Source organism: Polyodon spathula, chromosome 2, assembly GCF_017654505.1.
Source record: "Polyodon spathula isolate WHYD16114869_AA chromosome 2, ASM1765450v1, whole genome shotgun sequence".
Taxonomy (NCBI): domain Eukaryota; kingdom Metazoa; phylum Chordata; class Actinopteri; order Acipenseriformes; family Polyodontidae; genus Polyodon; species Polyodon spathula.
The window spans coordinates 67,782,324-67,803,047 of NC_054535.1; the positions used below are offsets into that span (position 1 = coordinate 67,782,324).

Here is a 20,724-nt window from a genome sequence, read left to right on the forward strand (position 1 = left end):
TTAACTAACGCAATATTTTAAAACAGTGCTTTAACTTAATTTTCAACAATATTTACAACACAACCCAGTACACAACAAATGTTATCAGTGTTTCCCATCATGTATTCATTTTGGTTCTAAACATTTGGCACATTTGTATTTATCAAACTATACTCAACACAGAGTTGCACCTATGAATAAATACCTTTTCATATTTATCCATCACTGCTTCCTTCAATATGAACAAATATTACCAACCAAGGAGTGATAATACATTACTTAGACTAAGGGTCTAAATCGATCAGAAAAAAAACTAACTTTACGTTAATGTTTAGAATGAGTAACAACATAATGAATCAAATCAATCCTCTACTACTTGAGATTAGCTGTAATGCAGTCTCAATATACATGTGCGGTGAGTGGAGGAGATAATCATTAGATTCAAAGATTTTTTTTTTTTCTTTTTTAATTCTAATTTTATGAAACCTCCATCGGGCCTTGTGTTTATGTTCCAGATGAAACAAAGTGCATTTCAGTGTTGACAACAGCTTCCCCCGTGGTGCCAACTCTCTGTTTGAAGATAAAAGGAAATGCCTTTTTAAAAGACTTTCTGAAGTTGGCCCCCATGAAAGCATACACGATGGGGTTGACAGATGAGTTGGAGTAGGACATGCAGTGGGCCCAAATTTTGATCTTGTACGTCTCATAATTCTTCTGAAAGTTGGAGTCAAAAGCCTGAAAGAGGATGAAGAACTGAATGGGACCCCAGCAGATTGTAAAGAGCAGGACAATCACCACCACCATCTTGGAAATCTTGATGCGTATAGCCTCAGATCTTTCTGCTAAAAGCTGGACCTGCAAGATATTAGACATAGGCAAGCTGTAGATATTGTCATTGGTATCATTTGCATCTCTTGACCAGAATTATGATTTTTTTTTTTTTTAAATAAACTGATATTAATAGATAAATGTACCCTATATAATTATAATATTTGACAATTTTTCATAAAGTTACAGAGGTATTGGGCTTGTTTTATGGTCTGAAGTCCCTTTTGATGTCCCATTTGGTTGGTCTCCCACTTTACTCACTAATTACTTCTCACTGTTGCCCCTTTTCTATGTGTAACATACTCTCTTGGCTAGTGAGCACACAGCAACCCTCTTTGACTGGATGGCACCAAGGTTTAATGAAGGGAAGGTTGTTTTAAATTTTTAAGTTGGATGCCATTTTGTATCAAAGTGTTCTGTAAGTGTGTGAGTAATTTTACATGCTGGCAGTTGATACAAAAGTTATGCCTCATGCTCACATAGCCTCTTTTTTTCTTTACACATTTCACTGCACCCCCCTGATGTTACAGCATTTCATCTGACACAGTTTCACTGTGTGTCACTTCTGTGCTCAGAAATAGAGAAACCCTTATAACAATCTACTAGTTTTCCATTGTGACAGGGTAGAAAATCAGACTAAAATGGCAAACCAATTATAAGCATAGTAAAGACGATAAAAAAAAAACAACATTGTTGGCCCTGATTAAGAACACATGACATTATACAAGACTGTATTGTTCTATTTTTATCATGCACAAATCTTACCTGGTAGTTGTTATCTGATGGTTCAACCACTGGTCTGCTCATTCTTTGCAGCATGAATGCATAGCAAACACAAATTGTAACAAGTGGCAGAAGATACACAACCAAAAAGGTGTAGAGAATGAATGTCTTCTGGTGGTACACTGAAGGGAATGCCTCAATACAGTACGTCTGAGGTCCATACCAGTATCCTGTGTCTAGCGTCTGATACGCAGCAACAGGAACAGACAGAACAAAGGAACCTGAAATACAGACATTAAAACTTGGAAGACTCTCTGTTGTGACTATCTGGAAGGGGAATTAGGTTGTAATAAACAATTAAGTTTACAGTTCATTATTAGTTTTTTTTTATTCAGGCATAAAAGAAACCCTGTGACAGAGAGCAAATGAGTCCTAATCAACAAACTCCCTCCCGACCTGTGAGGGCGCTGTATACCAGGAACACGGTGCCCAGGACTGGATGGTTTGGCAGCTCATTCCAGGGTCAGTCGGAAGCCGGTCATTCAGGAAGGGGGCGGAGTTACAATGCCAGAAGTCATCACCCTAATGCGGTACGCGAAGTCAGTCATGGATTGGAGGAGATGTGATTGAACTAGCTATCGCAGGGGGCGTGACTGAAGGTATAATAGGGGATATGATGATGTAATCTGTTCCTTTAATGTGGTTACTAAAAGGATCCATATAGGAGACGGAAGTAATTTATTATCATGAGTGTTTCATGTTTTGTTGTTCTAACTGTTTTGTCATTTCATTGTTAGTTGGCTAAACACTAACCGGGAGCTGTCACTACAAGCCAGCACCAAACCCGGACAACACTGCACTACTGTTTCGCAAACTGTTGTCTTTCACCACACCTGCAAAAGAGCACTCACTATCTAGAGAAGTGATCGTATCTGTGTTGTGTGTTAGTTATTAGTGTCTTATTGTTTCGGGACTGAAACCCTGGTTTTGCAATGTGTATCGCTCCGTGCAAAACCAGGGTTTCAGTTCCGTGCTTATTATATAAGTGTTGTTAACACACAACCCTGTCACATAAATAAGTGTTTTATTGAACTTTCACTGTCTTGTGTGTATTATTCCAGCACCAACTAAATCTATACACTGCAAGCCACCTGTCACAGACCCCTGTGGCAACAGTTTCACTGTAGTCTCCAGGACAGAGGAGTAGTAACTCTTTAGTTTAAGGATTTGTTTTAAGTGTTTATATACATGAATTATGTTATAATGTTCATATACACCTTGATATTCTTAAATGTGTGTACCTGTGACACAGTACATTACTTTTATATATATATAAGCAGAAAGTAAATTATCCAAACTAATTGGGACCGATACTAGTTTGCATAATCGATTTGTATGGGTAATCAAACAGGTATTAATAACACTTGCTGTACCATATGTCACCTATTTCACATTGCAATCTGATTATATTATAATAAAATACATTATAATCGTGTTATAAAAATATATATGTATCATTTATACTTTTGCGCTGTAACTGTAAGAAATTTACAATCGCAAAGCTTTTTTTGAGTGCTTCCGACAAAAAAAGCCCTGATGTCGAATCTTGACATCAGTGACGTCACTATGGGAAAACACGAACCATAAACCATAATCCATGCATATGTCCATGGCATAAACAAAACGATCATACATACAGGCCTATTTCGAAATGGTTAAACTGTGTCAAAAATACATTTCACCTCAGATAGGTGCATTGAAAAAAAAGTACTGCTTTACCTAAAAGTAAAATCAACGAGTTTGTCAGTACAAAATGTAATGATCACTTCGTACAATACGGAACACAGAGACTAAAGCTTTTGTTTGTTGGTTTCTGGCAGGTACAAATTTTATTTTTTCTCTGTTGTAAGGCACTGGTGCACAAGTTCACAAACACAAGCAGACCTTTACAAAAACAGCTGTTAACGAAGACAATCATAAAGTGACCATTGATTTATTTTCCCCTGACGACAGCAGAACTGTTTAGAAACTGTTATACTTTTCTTTTTTTTTTTTTTACCAGCCTTAGCTAAACAATTTCATACCGTTTACTTTTATATCAAAAATAAATTTTTAAATAGCTGCATTCATACAGATATAAAAATGATTACCATAGATTTTTTTTTTCTTACCCTGTGCACTAGTGCTCAATATTACTAGGCTATCTACTGTGCATAATCAGTTCTCTGCAAGTGTTGCATTTGTTTTTTTAGACTGCAAGTAGGTCCTGAGTCGCTGCTAGATGAGCCAGGAAACAACGCCTCCTCCCCCTGCTGCTCAGAAAACAGCTCCTATTCCCAGTCCTTCTTTCACTGGCAGTGCTGGCAGCCTTCCTCCGCACGGGGCCGTCGTGACAGGGAATCCACATTGGTGTGGTGGATCCCAGCACGGTGCTTGACTGTGAAGTTGAAGGGCTGCAGCTGCTCAATCCATCGAGCAACCTGGCCGTCTGACTCCTTGAATGTTAGTAACCATTGCAGTGCAGCATGGTCTGTGCAGATGGTAACTGGAAGGACACAGAGGTAATGGCTTGCCACCATAGCTAGCAACTCCTGCCGGATGACACAATATCGCCTCTTGGCTTTGGACAAGCCCCGACTATAGTACGCCAAGACCAGCTCTCCATCCGGCCCTTGCTGGGAGAGGACCACCCCAATCGGCAAGTTGCTGGCGTCCGTATCAAGCAGGTATGGCAGCTCTGGTTCAGGGTGTCCTGTAGCCGCCTGATTGCATCCTGACAGTCGGGGCTCCAGCAGAAGGGCTCCCCCTTCTTCAGTAGGGGAGCTGCGATGTCCGCGAAATGCACCACGAACCGGTGGTAGTAGGATGCCAGTCCGAGGAATGCCCGCAGGTGCTGCTGGTCAGTGGGGGTGGGCCAATTCCGGACCGAGCTGACCTTGTCTGCCTCAGGGCTGGTGCCGTTGCCCCCTACCCAGTGTCCCAAGAAGGTAACCTCCTGCTTGAGGAAGCTACACTTGTCCACGTTCAGCTTTAGCCCCACCATTTCCAGGCACTGCAGCACCTGCTGCAGAGAGGCGATGGCTTCTCCGAAGGCAGATCTGCCAGGGAATACCATTCAGGGTTCTTTCCATCAACCGCTCAAGTAGCATTGCAAAGCCCGAATGGTATCACGCGGAACTGCCAAGGACCCTGCCTGGTGGAAAAGGCAGTCTTTGGCCAGGCTTCAGGAGCAAGGGCTACCTGCCAGTAACCAATTTGTAGGTCCAGAGACGTGAACCAGGATGATCCAGCCACCAGGTCCAGGGATTTGTCAATGCAGGGAAAGGGGTAAGAGTCCTTCCTAGTCACCCCGTTCAGCCGCTGGTAGTCAACACAGAACCTCCACTCGCCGTTCTTTTTACGTACCATGACTATCGGAGCCATCCAAGGGCTTTCAGAAGGCTCCACCAAGCCAGCGTCCACCATTCCCCACAGAATCTTTTCTGCCTCCGGCTGCTGAGCCAGCGGGGTCACAGTTTTATCGGCATGGCATCCCACGTGTCGATTTTGTGCTGGACCAGGTGTGTCCGCCCTCCTTGCTCTGCTTTTGTGGTGAAGCTGTGGCGGAAACACATCAATAGCTCCCGCAGCTGGCTTCGTTGCTCCAGGCAAAGCCCCTCACAATTTCGCTGCCATACTGCGGTTGTTGTCTCGTGTGCCACTTTCTCCATATTTCAGAGCCAGAGCTGGACCCAGTGGTGGTGTTGTCTGGTGGCAGGAGTTCGGCAAGAGGCTGCTCCTGGTGAGGTGGGGAAATCGGGGTACCCTTCTCCCAGGATGATCGCCGGGGTGACCGATTTCTCTTACTGCAAGCCACCGGAGCTGGAACGCGGACAGACACAGTTGACGAGTCGGGGAGGGGCTTTGTGGTGGCTGCACTCCGTCAGCCGATGGGCCTGATATTCTGGGTCCAGCCAGGGTAAGGGCTGGCCCTCCAGGAAGACGCAACATCACTGCCTGTAAGTCCACCTGGCCCCCGATGCGATGGAGGAAATCCAGTCCCAGAATGCAGGAGTCCTGGACTGGGGCAAGCCACACAAAGTGCTTTATTAACTGCCCCCCAATGTGGATAGTCATTGTTCCTTTTCCCTCTATCGGCACCAGCTCCCCTGTCACAGTCAATAACTGGGCAGTGGTCCCCTCCATCAGCCATCGTCTCTCTTGATGCCTTTTCAAGATGTCCGACCACACAATGGTGACTGTCGACCCAGTGTCCACCAAGGCGGCGCAGGTCACTCCCTCCAGTGAAACCAGGACATGGCAATGGTCTTCCACGGTGGTCCTCCTGACCACCATCCCTGAGGGACCTTCTTCTGCTGTGACAGGGTTTCTTTGCGGAGTCCGCTGGCCTCCAGTTAAACGGATCCCTGGGCATTTCCCAATGCTGGCCGAAGGTTGCTGGCATTCACAGCACGACCGCTCTCCAGACACTCAGCATACTGATGCACAGGTTGTCCACATCTGCAGCACAGGAGGGGTGGTCGCGGATGGACTCCCAGGATCTCGGCCGCTAGGCCACTACTGCCCTGAGAAGAGTGATGACCTCGGGGAGCCAGTCCGGTGACCCCTCACAGGGAACAGCCTCTTCTGCCTCTACCTTTGTGGTCCGGACTCGTGGTGGCCCAGACCACCTCCCACTTGTACGCCCGTTCCACCACTTCCCGGAGGCTTTGGGTTCAGAGAAGTCTCACTTCCACCCGCAGTTCTCCCATCCCAATTGCCTCCACAAATTGGTCCCTGGCCAGCTTGTCCTGCACCACAGGGGGCATGTCGCAAAGGCGCGGCGCGTAAAGACCTCTATCGCCACGGCTAGCTTACAGAGGGTCTCCCCCTGCTCCCCGAAGCTCATTGCAGTAGCCCTGGCTGTTGGCTGCTGCCAAACCGGTTCCAGAGTGCTTTACTCAGTGCCCCGAAGTCCATCTGTTGCTCCGGGGACAGAGTGAGCAGGCAGGGTAGTGCATCCTCTGCCAAACACCCGGCGAGTTGGAGAGCCTTCTCCTCCTCAGTCCATCTTTCCAGGCGGACCACCAGATTGAACTGGGAATGGAATGCATCCCAGTCCACCTTCCCATTGAACTGGGGGGTGGGTCTTTACACCACTCTGCCCGCCGCAATGCAGTGTTGGGATCACTGGCGCCAGTCCTCCTTTGGATACGCTCCCGGGGTTTGATGGCTCACACCCCTCTGGCCGTTCGGCCAGCAGTCCCCATCTTTCCAGTAGGGGCAGCTCTGACTCCTCCCCAGGTTCCTTCTTGACTGGTCGCCACATCCTGCTCCTGACGCCAAATGTAGCGATGTCAAGAAGGAGACAAAACAGAGCTTCTCAAAGTACAACACCTGGCTTTATTTCACACACAAAGCACTGAACAAAATAACAAGTTTAAACAATTTCCAGGTCTCGGTCCCTTTTCTCTAGTCTAACCCCAATGTTCAGCTCCTAGCCCCTTTTATAGGGGAGCCGGAGGAAGGCAGTGCCCACTTCAGCCAATCCAGAGCGGACGCTTCACCAGCCGGGAAAGTCCCTGCCCGGCAGCTGTGGGGAAACTGCCCAGCCCAGGGATCCTGGAAAGTCCCTTCCCAGCAGCTGTAGGGAAACTCCCCAGCCCAGTGATTTTGGAAAGTCCCTGCCTGGCAGCTGTGGGGGGAATTGCCCCAGCCCAGGGATCCAGGGAAAGTCCCTGCCTGGCAGCCGTGGCACCCGCGGTTACATTATGCACATTACTGGGTAAGGGCGTCTGCCAATAATAATAATAATAATAATAATAATAATAATAATAATAATAATAATAATAATTGCGTGCTGTTCACAAGGAGGTTAGGCCTATTTAATTTCACTAAATCGGGGAAAGCATAGGTGTGTATTTCATGAAGTTGAAGAACTATAACCACGCAATTCATCTCGGCCCTATACTATAAACAGTGCCTTATTATTGAAGTGGATGGGAAACGGTAAACAACATTTGCAAGATATAAATGCTACAACAAACCAAATATAGAAATACGCTTTTTTTGTATTGCCATAAAATAAATGTTAGCCGGGGTTAACTTTATACAAAAACTCTTTGCCGACCTGCAGACAATGGAGCCTGTCGCTTGTATTCTTGATGCCAGCGTGATTATTTTCTCCTGCTGGAGGTTCAAAACAGTTTGGAATCGGGCCTCAAACCACTCATTCTTCCTTCCCACAATTTCTTTCATTACACACCACACTCCCGCTATCCTTATTGTAATATAGACTACTCAAAACATCAGACAGATTCGTAATGATCGCTTTCACAGTCTAAAGCCATGTATATCTCTTATCTGTTCCTGATACTTCGTGCATCATCGGTACATTGTTGGTATTTTCCGGAATTATTGATAGTTTTATTGATCATGGAGATTTAGTTTCTTGCTCACTGTGAAAGAAAACCCAAGTATGATGATTTTCTATGTGAGATATGGACTTTAATAATGTATAGAGTAAAGTTAACATACACAAGTACTTAGTACACACATACCTACTGATGATGTATAGCTAGTAACCTATTCTATCACATCAAGCATACAAAATTATAAAGCTTTACAAATAATTAAATTAATGCAGTTCAGTAAAACTTTAACACCTACAGTTATGGTAATGAAATATTAAACATACCATATCGCCTACCAAACTTTGAAAACCATCAAAGAATACAATTCAGTACAATTGTGACACATTACAGACCTTTAGGAATCATTCAGTAAAATGTTTCTATACTTTGATACTTGTTGTTAAGGCATTGTAAGTTCTTAGCTGCTCAATGACATAGACAGGATGTCCAGCCCTTACTGACAAATTCGAAGAAAAATCAAGAACAAAATTTTAGTGGTCTGAATAATTCTGTAACTTTCATTTGCCTCAGTCTGCTGGTCCTTTTTTGGCAGCACAATCTTGTGGCCTTGTTAGCAACAGAAGCTGCTAGAGAGTCAATTATCCGATCTTTGATCAACCGTACTGTTTAATCAACCGAACCGTGTGTTGTATTATGCACACAGTTTCAGCAGTAGACTGAAGCAAATGAAAGTTTCAGACCACTAAAACCTTAGATGGAGCATTGTGTGCTATAAATTGTTGGAGATCCTGGAGATCTTGTCTATGTTATTAAAATCTAAGGTTTTATGGATCACTGTGCCATTCACAATCTATATTTATATTGTTTAATGCCTGTCACTGGCTCCTCTGCGTATGCGCTGCGGAAGCAGCTGGAACGTGCAATGGGAGATGGGAGAGGCAACCAATTGAGCAGGGAGGCTTGGGGCTTTGCTGATCAAGAGTCCCTGATTGGCTAGAGGCCATACCATTAGGAGCCTACAGCCAATTCAAAAAGCAGTTGCTCCCCATATCTTGTCTGCCTGCTGCTAGGCCACTGACCCACAGATGTGTACTGCTCTCACGTTTTCGGGTTTCACTGAGGATGAATGTCCGCTCCGGGGAAAAAGACTACTACGGAACCCTTCATCTGCCAGACAAATTCAGTGAAGGCACTGGCCAGCCGGGATCATTGGAAGGAGCCAAAGTCGCAGGGCAGATGCTGAGACTCCGGGAGCAGTCGAGATAGTTTAGTTTAGGGATGTTTCTCCCATACCAGTATAGTGAAGATTTCATAATGTACAATTAGCACTCACATATCTGACCCTATAAAATTGTGACTTCAGTTTCGGTTAAATGAATGTGACGCTGTGGAAGGGGTGTGGGTAATTCACTGACCAGGAGACAGACAGGTGTATTTGGAAACACCACACAGGTGCCCAGTTTTATTTTAGACCGGTTCTTATTTCTCTCCGGCAGAGGGCACTGTTGACCGTGGGCTGCCTATGAACGATGATAGACAGCACCACGGAAATACCACAGTCGGTACGTGAACAGCAAGAGCACTCGCAGGTGCTCAAAGAAATAATAATGAAAACAGAAGGCGAAAAGAACAAGGGAAAATAAAACAGTAATAAAACTACAAATAAAAGGTGCTGCACTCGGCAGCATTACCCCGGTCACCGCTACCCGCACGACCCGGATCACCGTCCTATTCTATCGGCTATCTAGCCTGCTCTTTTACAATACGCCAGGGTCTGCCCAAGGATTCCCCGCTCTCTCTCTCTGTCTCGCTGTGAATCTTTATTTTTCTCCCGGCTGATTCCCGGTCCTGAATCAAAGCTTTCGCACTCTTGGCGCGTCTAAGTGGGCAGACCTGAGGAAACAACAGAGCGTTATTTTATAGGACCAACAATCACCCAAGACCCGCCTCTCAGCCATTCAGAGAGGTGGAAAGTCCACACACCCACTTTCCCACCTCCCCGTGTCACTGCCATGACTCACAGGCGGCTGTTGGGCGACTGCCGCCCTCTTCCTGCAGCCCGTGAACAGACCTGCAGAGTCAGCACAGATCTCTCCCTGTTATATATCCTTCCCCTCAGAATGACACCACCGGTTCATTTGAAATTCTTACACCCCCATGCCTTCCCGAGAGAAAAAGTCTGTGTTTTGATGCAGCTTTCCTGCTCGGTGGACTACCCTGAAGGCATAGGGCTGCAAGGCCAAGTACCACCGTGTGATTCTGGCGTTGCTGTCTTTCATCCGGTGAAGCCATGCTAAGGGGGCATGATCTGTAACCAGGGTGAAGTGTCGCCCCAGGAGGCAGAACCTTGAACTTTCTATAATAGCCCGCTAGTCCCAAGAAAGAGCACACCTGGGTTTTGGTTGTAGGAACCGACCAGTCAGCCAAGGTTTTCACCTTAGCAACTAGTGGTCTGATCTGGCCGCCCCCTACTCAATACCCCAAATACTCCGACTCACTCTTCCCTATGGCACACTTCTTTAGGTTAGTAGTAAGCCCCGCCTCCCGCAAGGATTGCAGCACCGCCGCTACTTTACACAGATGACTCGGCCAATCCTCACTGTGGATAACCACGTCATCTATGTAAGCAGCGGCGTACTGCTGATGGGGCCACAAGATGCGATCCTTCATCCGCTGGAAAGTGGCAACCCAAAGGGCATGGTCCTGAATTGGTACAACCCGAAGGGAGTTGAAAACGCTGTCCTCTCTCTAGATTCCGGAGTCAGGGGTATCTGCCAGTACCCCTTCTTTAAATCCAGTGTCGTCATAAAATGAGCCATGCCTAGACGCTCCAGCAACTCATCTACTCGGGGCATTGGATAAGCATCAAATTTCGATTTCTCATTGATCCGTCTGAAATCAATGCAAAATCGAGTTGACCTGTCTGGCTTATCGACTAAAATGATTGGACTGTCCCAGTTTTAGTCGATAAGCCAGACAGGTCAACTCGATTTTGCATTGATTTCAGACGGATCAATGAGAAATCGAAATTTGACGCTTATTACCCCCAGTCTCAGCATTTCGTTACGCTCAGGTATACGATACGGCCTCTGGCGAACTAGCGCCCCCGGCTCAATATCAATGTGATGATGGGCTACTCGAGTCTGCCCCGGGATGGAAGAGAACACGTCAGGAAACTCCGCCACCAGACCGCGAGCCTGACATTTCTGCGTTGGTGTCAGATTCTCAGCAATCTGTACCGATCCTTTTCTTGCCAACACAGAAAGATCAGGTCCCACGTCCGTGACGTCATCTGCATGCGCCACTAACAACGCCTCTGGTTGTAACCAAGGCTTTAAGAGATTGATATGGTAAATGTGTTTCTCTGTCCATCGCTCCGGCTGGCAGATCTCATAGTCCACCTTCCCAACCTGGCGTGTAACCTCAAAGGGTCCTTGCCACTTAGCCAAGAGTTTTGACTCGGAACTGGGTAATAACAGAAGTACCTTATCCCCCGGCTGAAATGTGCGCAACCCGGCTCCTCGGTTATATTGTGTCTCCTGTCTGTGCTGCGCCTGCTGCAAATTGTCATGCGCCCATTTTCCAACAGACTCAAGACGTTTGCGCAGGTCCAACACATACCGGACGGTATTGGTCGAATTGTCCTGCTGCTCCTCCCACATCTCTCTGACCAGGTCGAGCACGCCCCGGGGTCTCCGCCCATACAGCAGCTCGAATGGTGAAAACCCCGTAGAAGCCTGGGGAACCTCTCTGATCGCAAAGAGAAGAGGAGGAATCAGCTGGTCCCAGTAACGCACATCACTACGAATAAATCTGCGCAACATGTTCTTAAGGGTCTTATTAAAGCGTTCCACCAAACCGTCGGTCTGAGGATGAAACACCGAGGTCCTAATGGTCTTAATTCCCAAAAGCTTACATGTTCCGCGGATTAGCCGGGACATAAAATTGGTGCCTTGATCGGTTAGTATCTCTTTGGGAATCCCCACCCGGGAGAAAACCTTCACAAGCTCGTTGGCAACAGACTTAGCGGACATAGATCGGAGGGGAATTGCCTCTGGATAACGCGTAGCGTAATCCAGAATGACAAGTAGGTGGGTGTATCCTGCCGCACTCCTTTCTAGTGGCCCAACTATGTCCATCCCAATACGCTCAAACGGAGCTTCCACTAGGGGCAAAGGCACCAGAGGGGCTCGTGGAACGGCTCTAGGGCTGGCCTTCTGACATTCCCCACAACGCTCACAAAACCGCTTAACATCGCCATCCAGCCCCAGCCAGAAGAACCGTGACACAAGCCTTGCTTTAGTTTTATCCCTTCCCAAATGACCAGACAGGGGAATAGCGTGAGCCAGCTGCAACAAATCCTCCTTAAAGGGCTGAGGAATGAGCAACTGATGACGCACTTCACCGGTCTGGGGTAATTTATCAACACGGTACAGTAGGTCTCGATCAATTTCAAAGTGGGGGTACGTGGCGGCGCGTCTGGGCTCGACCACCCGACCATTAACCACTGCTGCTTGGTCAAAGAGCCTGCCCAGCACGTCGTCACGCCATTGCTTGAGTCGGAAGTCACGGGAGCGAGCTAAGAAATCAGCTCCCATGGCTTCCAACTCGGGGTCAGGTCGGTCCCGAGCAGAGGCAGCCGAGCCAGACCCCTGCGCTGGCTCCCCGACCTCCCCCCCGGACTCTTCACCAACCGCCCCCACCTGAAACTTCTCCGACTCCCTCCATTGCCAGCCCTCATTCTTAGCGATCCGGCGCTCCCGTTTAGTTTTACGGGGTTTAAATCTATGGCAAAACCATTCTGGATCGCGAAAGGGAAAAATCTCTCCAATTACTTCCTCTTTCTTAGCCAATAAAGAAGACGGGGCTGTCAGAGCAGCCAACCAATCTTTAAACTGCTCACAGTCCCGTCCCAGAACTACTGGTACCGGCAATCGAGGACATAATCCTACCTGCACCTGCGTCACCTGCTGGCCAATAGTCATACACACATTTATCTTGGGATAGGAGCGGACATCCCCATGAATACATTTAATATGCACCCGTCCCAATATACGTTTATGCCCCGGTGAGATTAGGGTCTCCTGTACTAGAGACTGACCACACCCTGAGTCCAGGAGAGCCTGGGTTTTTGTACCATCCACTGTCACAGGAATAACAAAACCTGTGTGCTGAAGTGACTGAGGTAATTGAACGTGCCTACCTGGTCGGCTGAGGTCACACTCCATCACGGGGTAGTCCCGGGAGAGGTGGCCCACCTCCCTGCACGTCCAACACCTCGGTGGGCTGGTTTCTCTCCCCGAAGTTTTGGAAAGAGGGGAAAACACTGGAGCCATAAAAGGGGCCCGCCGATAAGGCGTCCGCGCGAGACCCCGGTCCGACACTGCAGCAGCCCGTGGATATCCCCACCCTGCCCCAGTACCCGGGCCGGGAGCTCCTGCCGACACCCCCCGACCAAATCCTGGACTACCCCTTCCCCCCAGTCCCTTCGCCCTTTCCGGGGCCAGTTGAGGGGATGATCCAGTAGCCACACTCCTCCCGGGCAGTTTCGCAGGCGTTGGCTCCGCTGCCTGGTACTGCTTGGCAAGTTCAACCACCCGGTCCAGCGTGTCCGGCGCCTGCCGCTGGACCCACAGCCAAGGTCCCAAGGCTAGACACTCCAGGAAGCACTCCACCACGATCATCTCCACCACCCTGGCTTTGGTGTTTAGATCGGGATTCAACCAACCCAGGGCGTAATCCTTCAGACGGTGGGCGATGGCTCGTGGGTGCTCCCCTGCCGCAAACTGCTCCTCCCGGAATTTCTTCCGGTAGCCCTCCGGTGTGGCCCCCACACGATATAGGATGGCTGCCTTCAGCTGGGGGTAATCCAACATGTGCTCCGGGGACAGCGTCCTCGCAGCTGCTTCAGCCTCCCCGGTGAGTTGGGGCAACACATAACTAGCCCACTGGGCTTGGGGCCATCCGGCCGAGATCACCATAGCCTCGAACACCTCCAAGTAGGTGTCCGGTCGATCCTCGGCCGTCATTTTGGTGGGTCTCTGGATGGAGTGGTCTGGAGCTGCGGGTCTAGCCGCCCCCTGTACTGCCGCGGTGAGCGTCTGGTGCAGGAGGTCCATCATTGCGGCAAACTGAGTCGCATCCATCGCTAGTCTGCTCCTTCTATAGCTGCACTGCTTGGGGCAGTGCCAGTGAATCCCACTGCTGACACCACGTGTGGAAGGGGTGTGGGTAATTCACTGACCAGGAGACAGACAAGTGTACTTGGAAACACCACACAGGTGCCCAGTTTTATTTTGGACTGGTTCTTATTTTTCTCCGGCAGAGGGCACTGTTGACCGTGGGCTGCCTATCAACGATGTTAGACAGCACCACGGAAATACCACAGCTGGTACACGAACAGCAAATGCACTCGCAGGTGCTCAAAGAAATAATAATGAAAACAGAAGGCGAAAAGAACAAGGGAAAATAAAACAGTAATAAAACTACAAATAAAAGGTGCTGCACTCGGCAGCGTTATCCCGGTCACCGCTACCCGCACGACCCGGATCACCTTCCTATTCTATTGGCTATCTAGCCTGCTCTTTTACAATATGCCAGGGTCTGCCCAAGGATTCCCCGCTCTCTCTCTGTCTCGCTGTGAATCTTTATTTTTCTCCCGGCTGATTCCCGGTCCTGAATCAAAGCTTTCGCACTCTTGGCGCGTCTAAGTGGGCAGACCTGAGGAAACAACAGAGCGTTATTTTATAGGACCAACAATCACCCAAGACCCGACTCTCAGCCATTCAGAGAGGGGGAAAGTCCACACACCCACTTTCCCACCTCCCTGTGTCACTGCCATGACTCACAGGCGGTTGTTGGGCGACTGGCGCCCTCTTCGTGCAGCCCGTGAACATGCCAGCAAAGTCAGCACAGATCTCTCCCTGTTACAGACGCATATCTGATTATTTCATTTTGGCCCTTTCCACCCTTATCTGTTTTTTCAGGGCATGCAAAAAAGGTACAATGTCAAAAATACATAGCTGAAAGGACTGTGTTATAAAAAAAGTAGGCTTCTAGCTAGATGTACCGTATTGGTTTTGATGGTACAGTACTATCTTTTCAACAGAAGTATTTTAATTCAGAACCATATGGTTCTGAAAATATCACTTGCCAAAAGAGACGGCAGGCAGACTGTAATAATTACATACTTTTAAATCCAGTATGTATTCTAACAGTATGTAAATTTCCCCGTTAACGTTCCAACAGCAAAATTAAATAAAAAACCAAGCACAGAACTGCATAAAACCTAAAAGGCAATGCAATTTAGCAAAAGATAAAAAAAACACACTTTTCAGAATTAAAACAATATCATATGTTAGTATTAAAAATTGCACAATATAGTGCTCGATATGGCCCTAATGTTACAGTTCACTTGCAAATGAAAATGCACAAAAGCAACTAAAGATCACTTTTTTTTTTAAATGCATCACAGTATCTAAAACTGTTTAACTGTTTTACATTACTGTAGCTTGTCTCTTTTCATTTGTTTTGTTTTTTTTTTTGCTGCATTTTCGTCATGTGAAACTGGAGGAAGAGCTATGTAAATGCACAATAAAGATAAACATTTTGGCATACGAGAAAAAAATGTGGGCTGTGATGGATAAACCACTAAATTGTAACATTGAAGACATGGGCTTTGTATCAGAAAACTCGTGATGGAGTCAGAAATCGCATGTGACAGGTAAGTTCATGAATTTGTTACATATATATGGGAATTAATTTGTTTTTTAATACAAGAACGTTATCTGAGTACTGAATGTAGTAGGTTCTGACATGTATCTGAGTGTCGTATATCCGAGTCTTGACTGTAGTAGGTTCCTGGCCGTCAGTGGACAAACTTTTATTTGATAGCTGTGTTTTTTTTTAAATTAAATCTGGTACTAGGGCTACCATTGTTGGTATGCTAGTGCCGGCACTTGTATGTTTATTAAATATGCACTCCTGTGTGGTGTGTCGAACACCAGTACTCTGTGTCTTGGCTCTTATTATCAGTGACGAGCCACAAAGATAACATCTCCCCCTGTTACACCTACATCAATAAATAGCTTTGGTATCTGCTCTATATTTGATGTGTTCAAAACATAATTCTGCCTTTCGTTGAATACAGGTTATATATAAACGATTGTTTATGCTTCCAAATACATATAAGTATTGCTTTGACCTGTTTTGCTCTATCAAAGATTAGTTTTACTTTTGTTCTATTTAAAAGAACTACAGTGACCTCTAGTGTATTAAACAAATACTGTATGTGTTTGGGGCAGTGGTGCAGGAGGACATGTTAATTGTTATACTTGGATGTACCAGCTGTAATAAGAGAGAAGACATGTTGAGTGGTATTGAGGCGTGCTTTAAACTGTTGAGTTTTATAAAGTCACCAAGGTGTGATGGCTGAAACAGAAAATGACATACTTCAGAATACTTCAGTTGAGGTAACTGTGATATTTCATACCAAGTTTCTCTTTAAGCAATGAAAAGCTAGTATCATATTATGACAACAGCTACAGCACAAACCTTAAGGGCAGGAAAATGATAAGCATAAAAGCAAACAGACTTTGGGATATATTTTTTTTTAAAGCTGTAAAGGAGGCCCAACAATTAAATCAATTATGCACACAAATTATAAAAAATAATATATGTATTTTTGTTTCATTTTATATAATATTCTGCTCCTCGTGGTACTTGAAGACAAAAATACTTTTGATCTAAGATATAGCAATAGACAGATACCTATCCAGATGCCAACACTGACTGCCATCGCCACTCTGGGAGTACGATGCCGCAATGATTGTAGTGGGTAGACAGTGGCGTAGCAGCGGTCCACACTCATGGCTGTAAGGGTGATGCAGGTTGCTTGTGCCGTCACCTGCAGAGGTAGAAGAGGATATGTAGTACAAAATGATTACTGTTCTTACATATGATTACCAAGTTAAATAACCTGTATAAAAAAGAATATCTGTCTATAATGATCAATTTAAAATTATAAGGGTATTTACAAAGTGTTTTTTTTTTTTTTTTTTAAAGGAAAAATAAACTGCAAATATTCTAGAATTAGCAAGACACATCTAGGGTACCTGTAGGAGAGCTTAAATTAACCTGTGGGGATATTTATTGGAAGCTTTGGAATCAGTACTTCCTTGAAATGTAAAATACCACAGCAATACATAAAAGCTAAAAAAATACATGTACTGTAATCCTAATTTCACACTTCCTAATAAAAAAAAAAAAATAAAAATATGTTACCTGTATTATAATATGAAACAATAACATAAAGCAATTATTAGTAATAATAAATAGCAAGGGTAAAGGTCAGCGTAAACCATTTGTAATTGTAAATGCTGTCTCATAAGCAATATCTGGGGTTGTTTATTAGAAGCTTCAGGACATCAGTGCTCCGTTTTATATTTTAAAAATAAATACAAAATCTAGATCTTAAATGTAAAAAAGAGTACGTAACTGCCTCTAAAGTCTACAGTACAGTATCACAAAGTTAAGTTATTGGTGCCTGCTCCACGGTCAGCATATTCTACCTTGATTTTCCAGTGTTGGGCCATATTAACAAATCAGGCTTTCAATGTGAATATGCGTGAATAAATTGCTTTATACTGTGTGTAATTGCATTTTCTCCACCTCATATTGCTTACATCAATAATATTATATTAATTGGTTGCTTAGTTATTTATAAGTGTTAACCCAATGCCAGCATGAGTTACATAAGTCACAAACCTGTTGCAGGTAGTTGACGATTCTGCACATGAAGTCTCCAAAGACCCAGCTAGGCAGAGGGTACAGCGTGGCAGTAAAAGGCACACAGCAGACAAGGAAGAGTATGTCCGTGGTAGCTAAGTTTGCTGTTGAAATAATACAATCATATATAAATTAAATTACAAATTAAAAAATTATTTTGCATTAACTTGTGATGTACTTCACATAATTTGAAATGTGTGGGTAAGACTGGTGGAAATCACTGGGTTGTTTTTAGTCCCTTGTAAAAGTTTATCATGGTAAATCTGTTTAGATCAATTATGTTTGATATAAACTAACTGTTCTTGCAGAAACCAGAGACAATCTAGAACAGCTTCATATGTTAGTAATGAAAACTGCACTGTGAGTTTTTAACCTCAAATCAATTATTAAATTATGTGTTGTTGTTTTTTTTTTGTGGTATTTGTTTCTTTTTTGCTGTAGTTTAGACATTGTTATCCATTAGACCAAGTGGAAATATAATAAATGCTACTTGAACAAAGCAATCAAGATATCTGGATCTGTACCAGTTTTGGAATTAAATCTTGTTAGATCTTACCTATGTAAAAGTTAGTGACGGTCCTCATCTGTCTGTGTTTGGTAATCACATAAATAACCAAAGAGTTCCCCACCAGCCCCACCAACATGATGAGGGCAAAAAAGAGAGGAACCAGCCATGCATCTACCAGAAAAGGTGGGCTTTGGTCCAGTTCGACAGCAGACCCATTAAAACCTGAACTCTGATAGGGTTGAGCTCCTGGTCCCTCCAAAGGAAGGCTTGAATCAGTTCCACAAACAGGCAACCCAGTGTCATTTATTAATTTCATTTCAGCTTGATCTGTACCCATCAGAGGATCCATGATAAGTCACTGCTGGTAACTCTGACTTGCAGCTAATATGTTTCAGTACAGCCAATCAGCACCAGCCAGGTTTTACGTAGCACAAGCAGCTATTAAAACATGATGCTCACAATTGTTTATTCCAGTAGTATCAAGGATACTCCTTTAAAAAGACAGATCTCAAGTATAATTAACACTGCGACACATGTAAGTGCTTCATTTAATAGCCTTGTCTTTTAGTTATCAAACAATACCACGAGGAACAAACACAGATTACCTTTTTTTAATTCCATTCAAATAACAAACCTGTCATTTCTGATACCAGCCTCAGTTAATCTAAAATCTTCAAAGGGGAGCTTTCCCCTATTCATCAGTGGAATCCCTATCCCTCTGCAATCTCAGAAAGATCAGTGAATTACTTTTATATAGTGACACTCCATCTAACACTTTTTAGCAATCAAAGGTCAACAACAAACTGTTATTGTAATGCATCTCATTGGTTTAATTTCATTGCTTTCCTTGTCTCTTTTAAATAAAATAGGTCTATATATCAATGTTATTATATACTAGGTAATTACTTTTGTGTAAGTTTGATGCATTTATCGGGGGTGGCATATTTATTGCTTCAGTTTTTCACAAAGGGGCTGTGGTACACCAAATATTGTCAATTTGTTACTGTGTAAATGAATTTTTAATAAAAAAAAAAAATGTTTGCATGTATTTAAAGAGATGACAAGTATATTTTCAGTGTAGCATCCAGTCACTACTCGCACTGAGCCCCCTTCAATTTAATTAAAATGACCAAAAATGTGGTTCAAGCACCTTTCAAGCAGATAGCAGCTAGGTTTACAGAAGGCTAAAAATAGTTGTTATTAAGGTTATGTGCAATAGCAAGAAGTTGGAGTTGCCACCTGCCTTGGCTGGAGTGACCCGTCTTGCAACCTGTGCTGCCTTAGTTGGAGTGCCCCGTCTTGCAACCTGTGCTGTTGCTGCCGGAGAGCACCGAACCATGGCCTGGGCTGTGGAGGAGAGGGCTTGGTCTTGAAGGCTGAGGCCCCAAGGATCTGAAAAACATAAGAAAGCTCTGACGCGGCAGCGTCACCTCACGGGGTGAGATAATAGGTCTTGGCACTACTGAAAACTGAAAGGAAGTGATAGTATATGGTTCCCTGACCAATATGGTGCTGCCTTGAATGAAGGGGAGGCGTGGCCTCCGAAGCTGGGAGCAGAGGGGTATCTCGCGGGGTACCTGTGAAGAAAAGGAGTAGATGGGTTAATATCACTGCAAATTGCACTGATCCTCACTTCTACAATAAAAGCCTCCATTAGTGGTATTTCAGGACAAATGTGAAAATTACAATGTAAAGCTGCATGAGAACTCATTCTTCACCTAAAGTTATTAGATCTTTTTAAATTAGCATTTTTATGTTGTACACCACCTGCAGCTTAGTTTAAGAATACTTATTGTACCATAACTTAATTCATGACCTTCCTTTATAATTTGAAAGATATCACGTGTCATATATAAAGATATCATGCAGCATATATCATATATCACAGAATATATATCATATATCACAGAAAATTTACTTTTCTTAATTAATAACAAAGACATATTTAAACATATAAAATAATGCAATAAAATAAAAACAAAGGTGTAAGGGTGATTATGTGATGGAAAGGATAACATATTTACAGGAGGTGTGGTTTAATTCCATGTTGGAGGGTTTTTAGGAATATATTGTTACCTGTGTCACTCACCTTTTTGCGTTGCTTTGCTGTAATGCGGGGTGTGATGCACGTCCAGAGGGCCAGTTGCAGTTTAAAAAGTTTTTTTTTTTTAAAAGCGTTTAACTTCCATTTAACCAGAGAATAGAGGTTGTAAAAATGAAACATGCTTGTAACCAGGAGGTACAGAGTTCAAATCCCAGCTCAGCCATTGATTCATTGTGTGCAGAGGCAACGCGTACGGGGGGCATGCCTGGTCACATGCCCCCCCAGATTTCTGACAGGCTTAGCCACTGCGTTACAGGAAAAAATAAGTGGCCTCAATACGCTTTAATCAGTACCGCTTTCAATAATTAAACATGAACCGCCACTCACAACTGACGAATGACATGCTTGCTGTCTGCCAATGCGCATGTTTCACATTTCTGTTCAACCGTGAACTCTTCTGATTGGACAATGCACACAGCTTTTACACTTTACAGTACAAACGG

The 20,724-nt window shown here is 44.7% G+C and overlaps 1 protein-coding gene across 1 annotated transcript in view; it reads right to left on the reverse strand.

Annotated features, from left to right (window-relative positions):
- Positions 1-401: 401 nt before the first annotated feature.
- Positions 402-20,724, reverse strand: part of LOC121326865 (G-protein coupled receptor 54-like) — a 64,294-nt gene continuing 43,971 nt past the window's right edge. Inside the window, exons 4-9 of the mRNA XM_041270455.1 lie at positions 19,680-19,754; positions 18,226-18,443; positions 17,649-17,773; positions 16,653-16,788; positions 1,573-1,811; positions 402-834 (exon numbers count right to left, since the gene is read on the reverse strand). Coding sequence (XP_041126389.1) covers positions 484-834; positions 1,573-1,811; positions 16,653-16,788; positions 17,649-17,773; positions 18,226-18,443; positions 19,680-19,754 — 1,144 coding nt within the window. The 3' untranslated portion in view covers positions 402-483. The remainder of the gene's footprint in view (positions 835-1,572; positions 1,812-16,652; positions 16,789-17,648; positions 17,774-18,225; positions 18,444-19,679; positions 19,755-20,724) is intronic.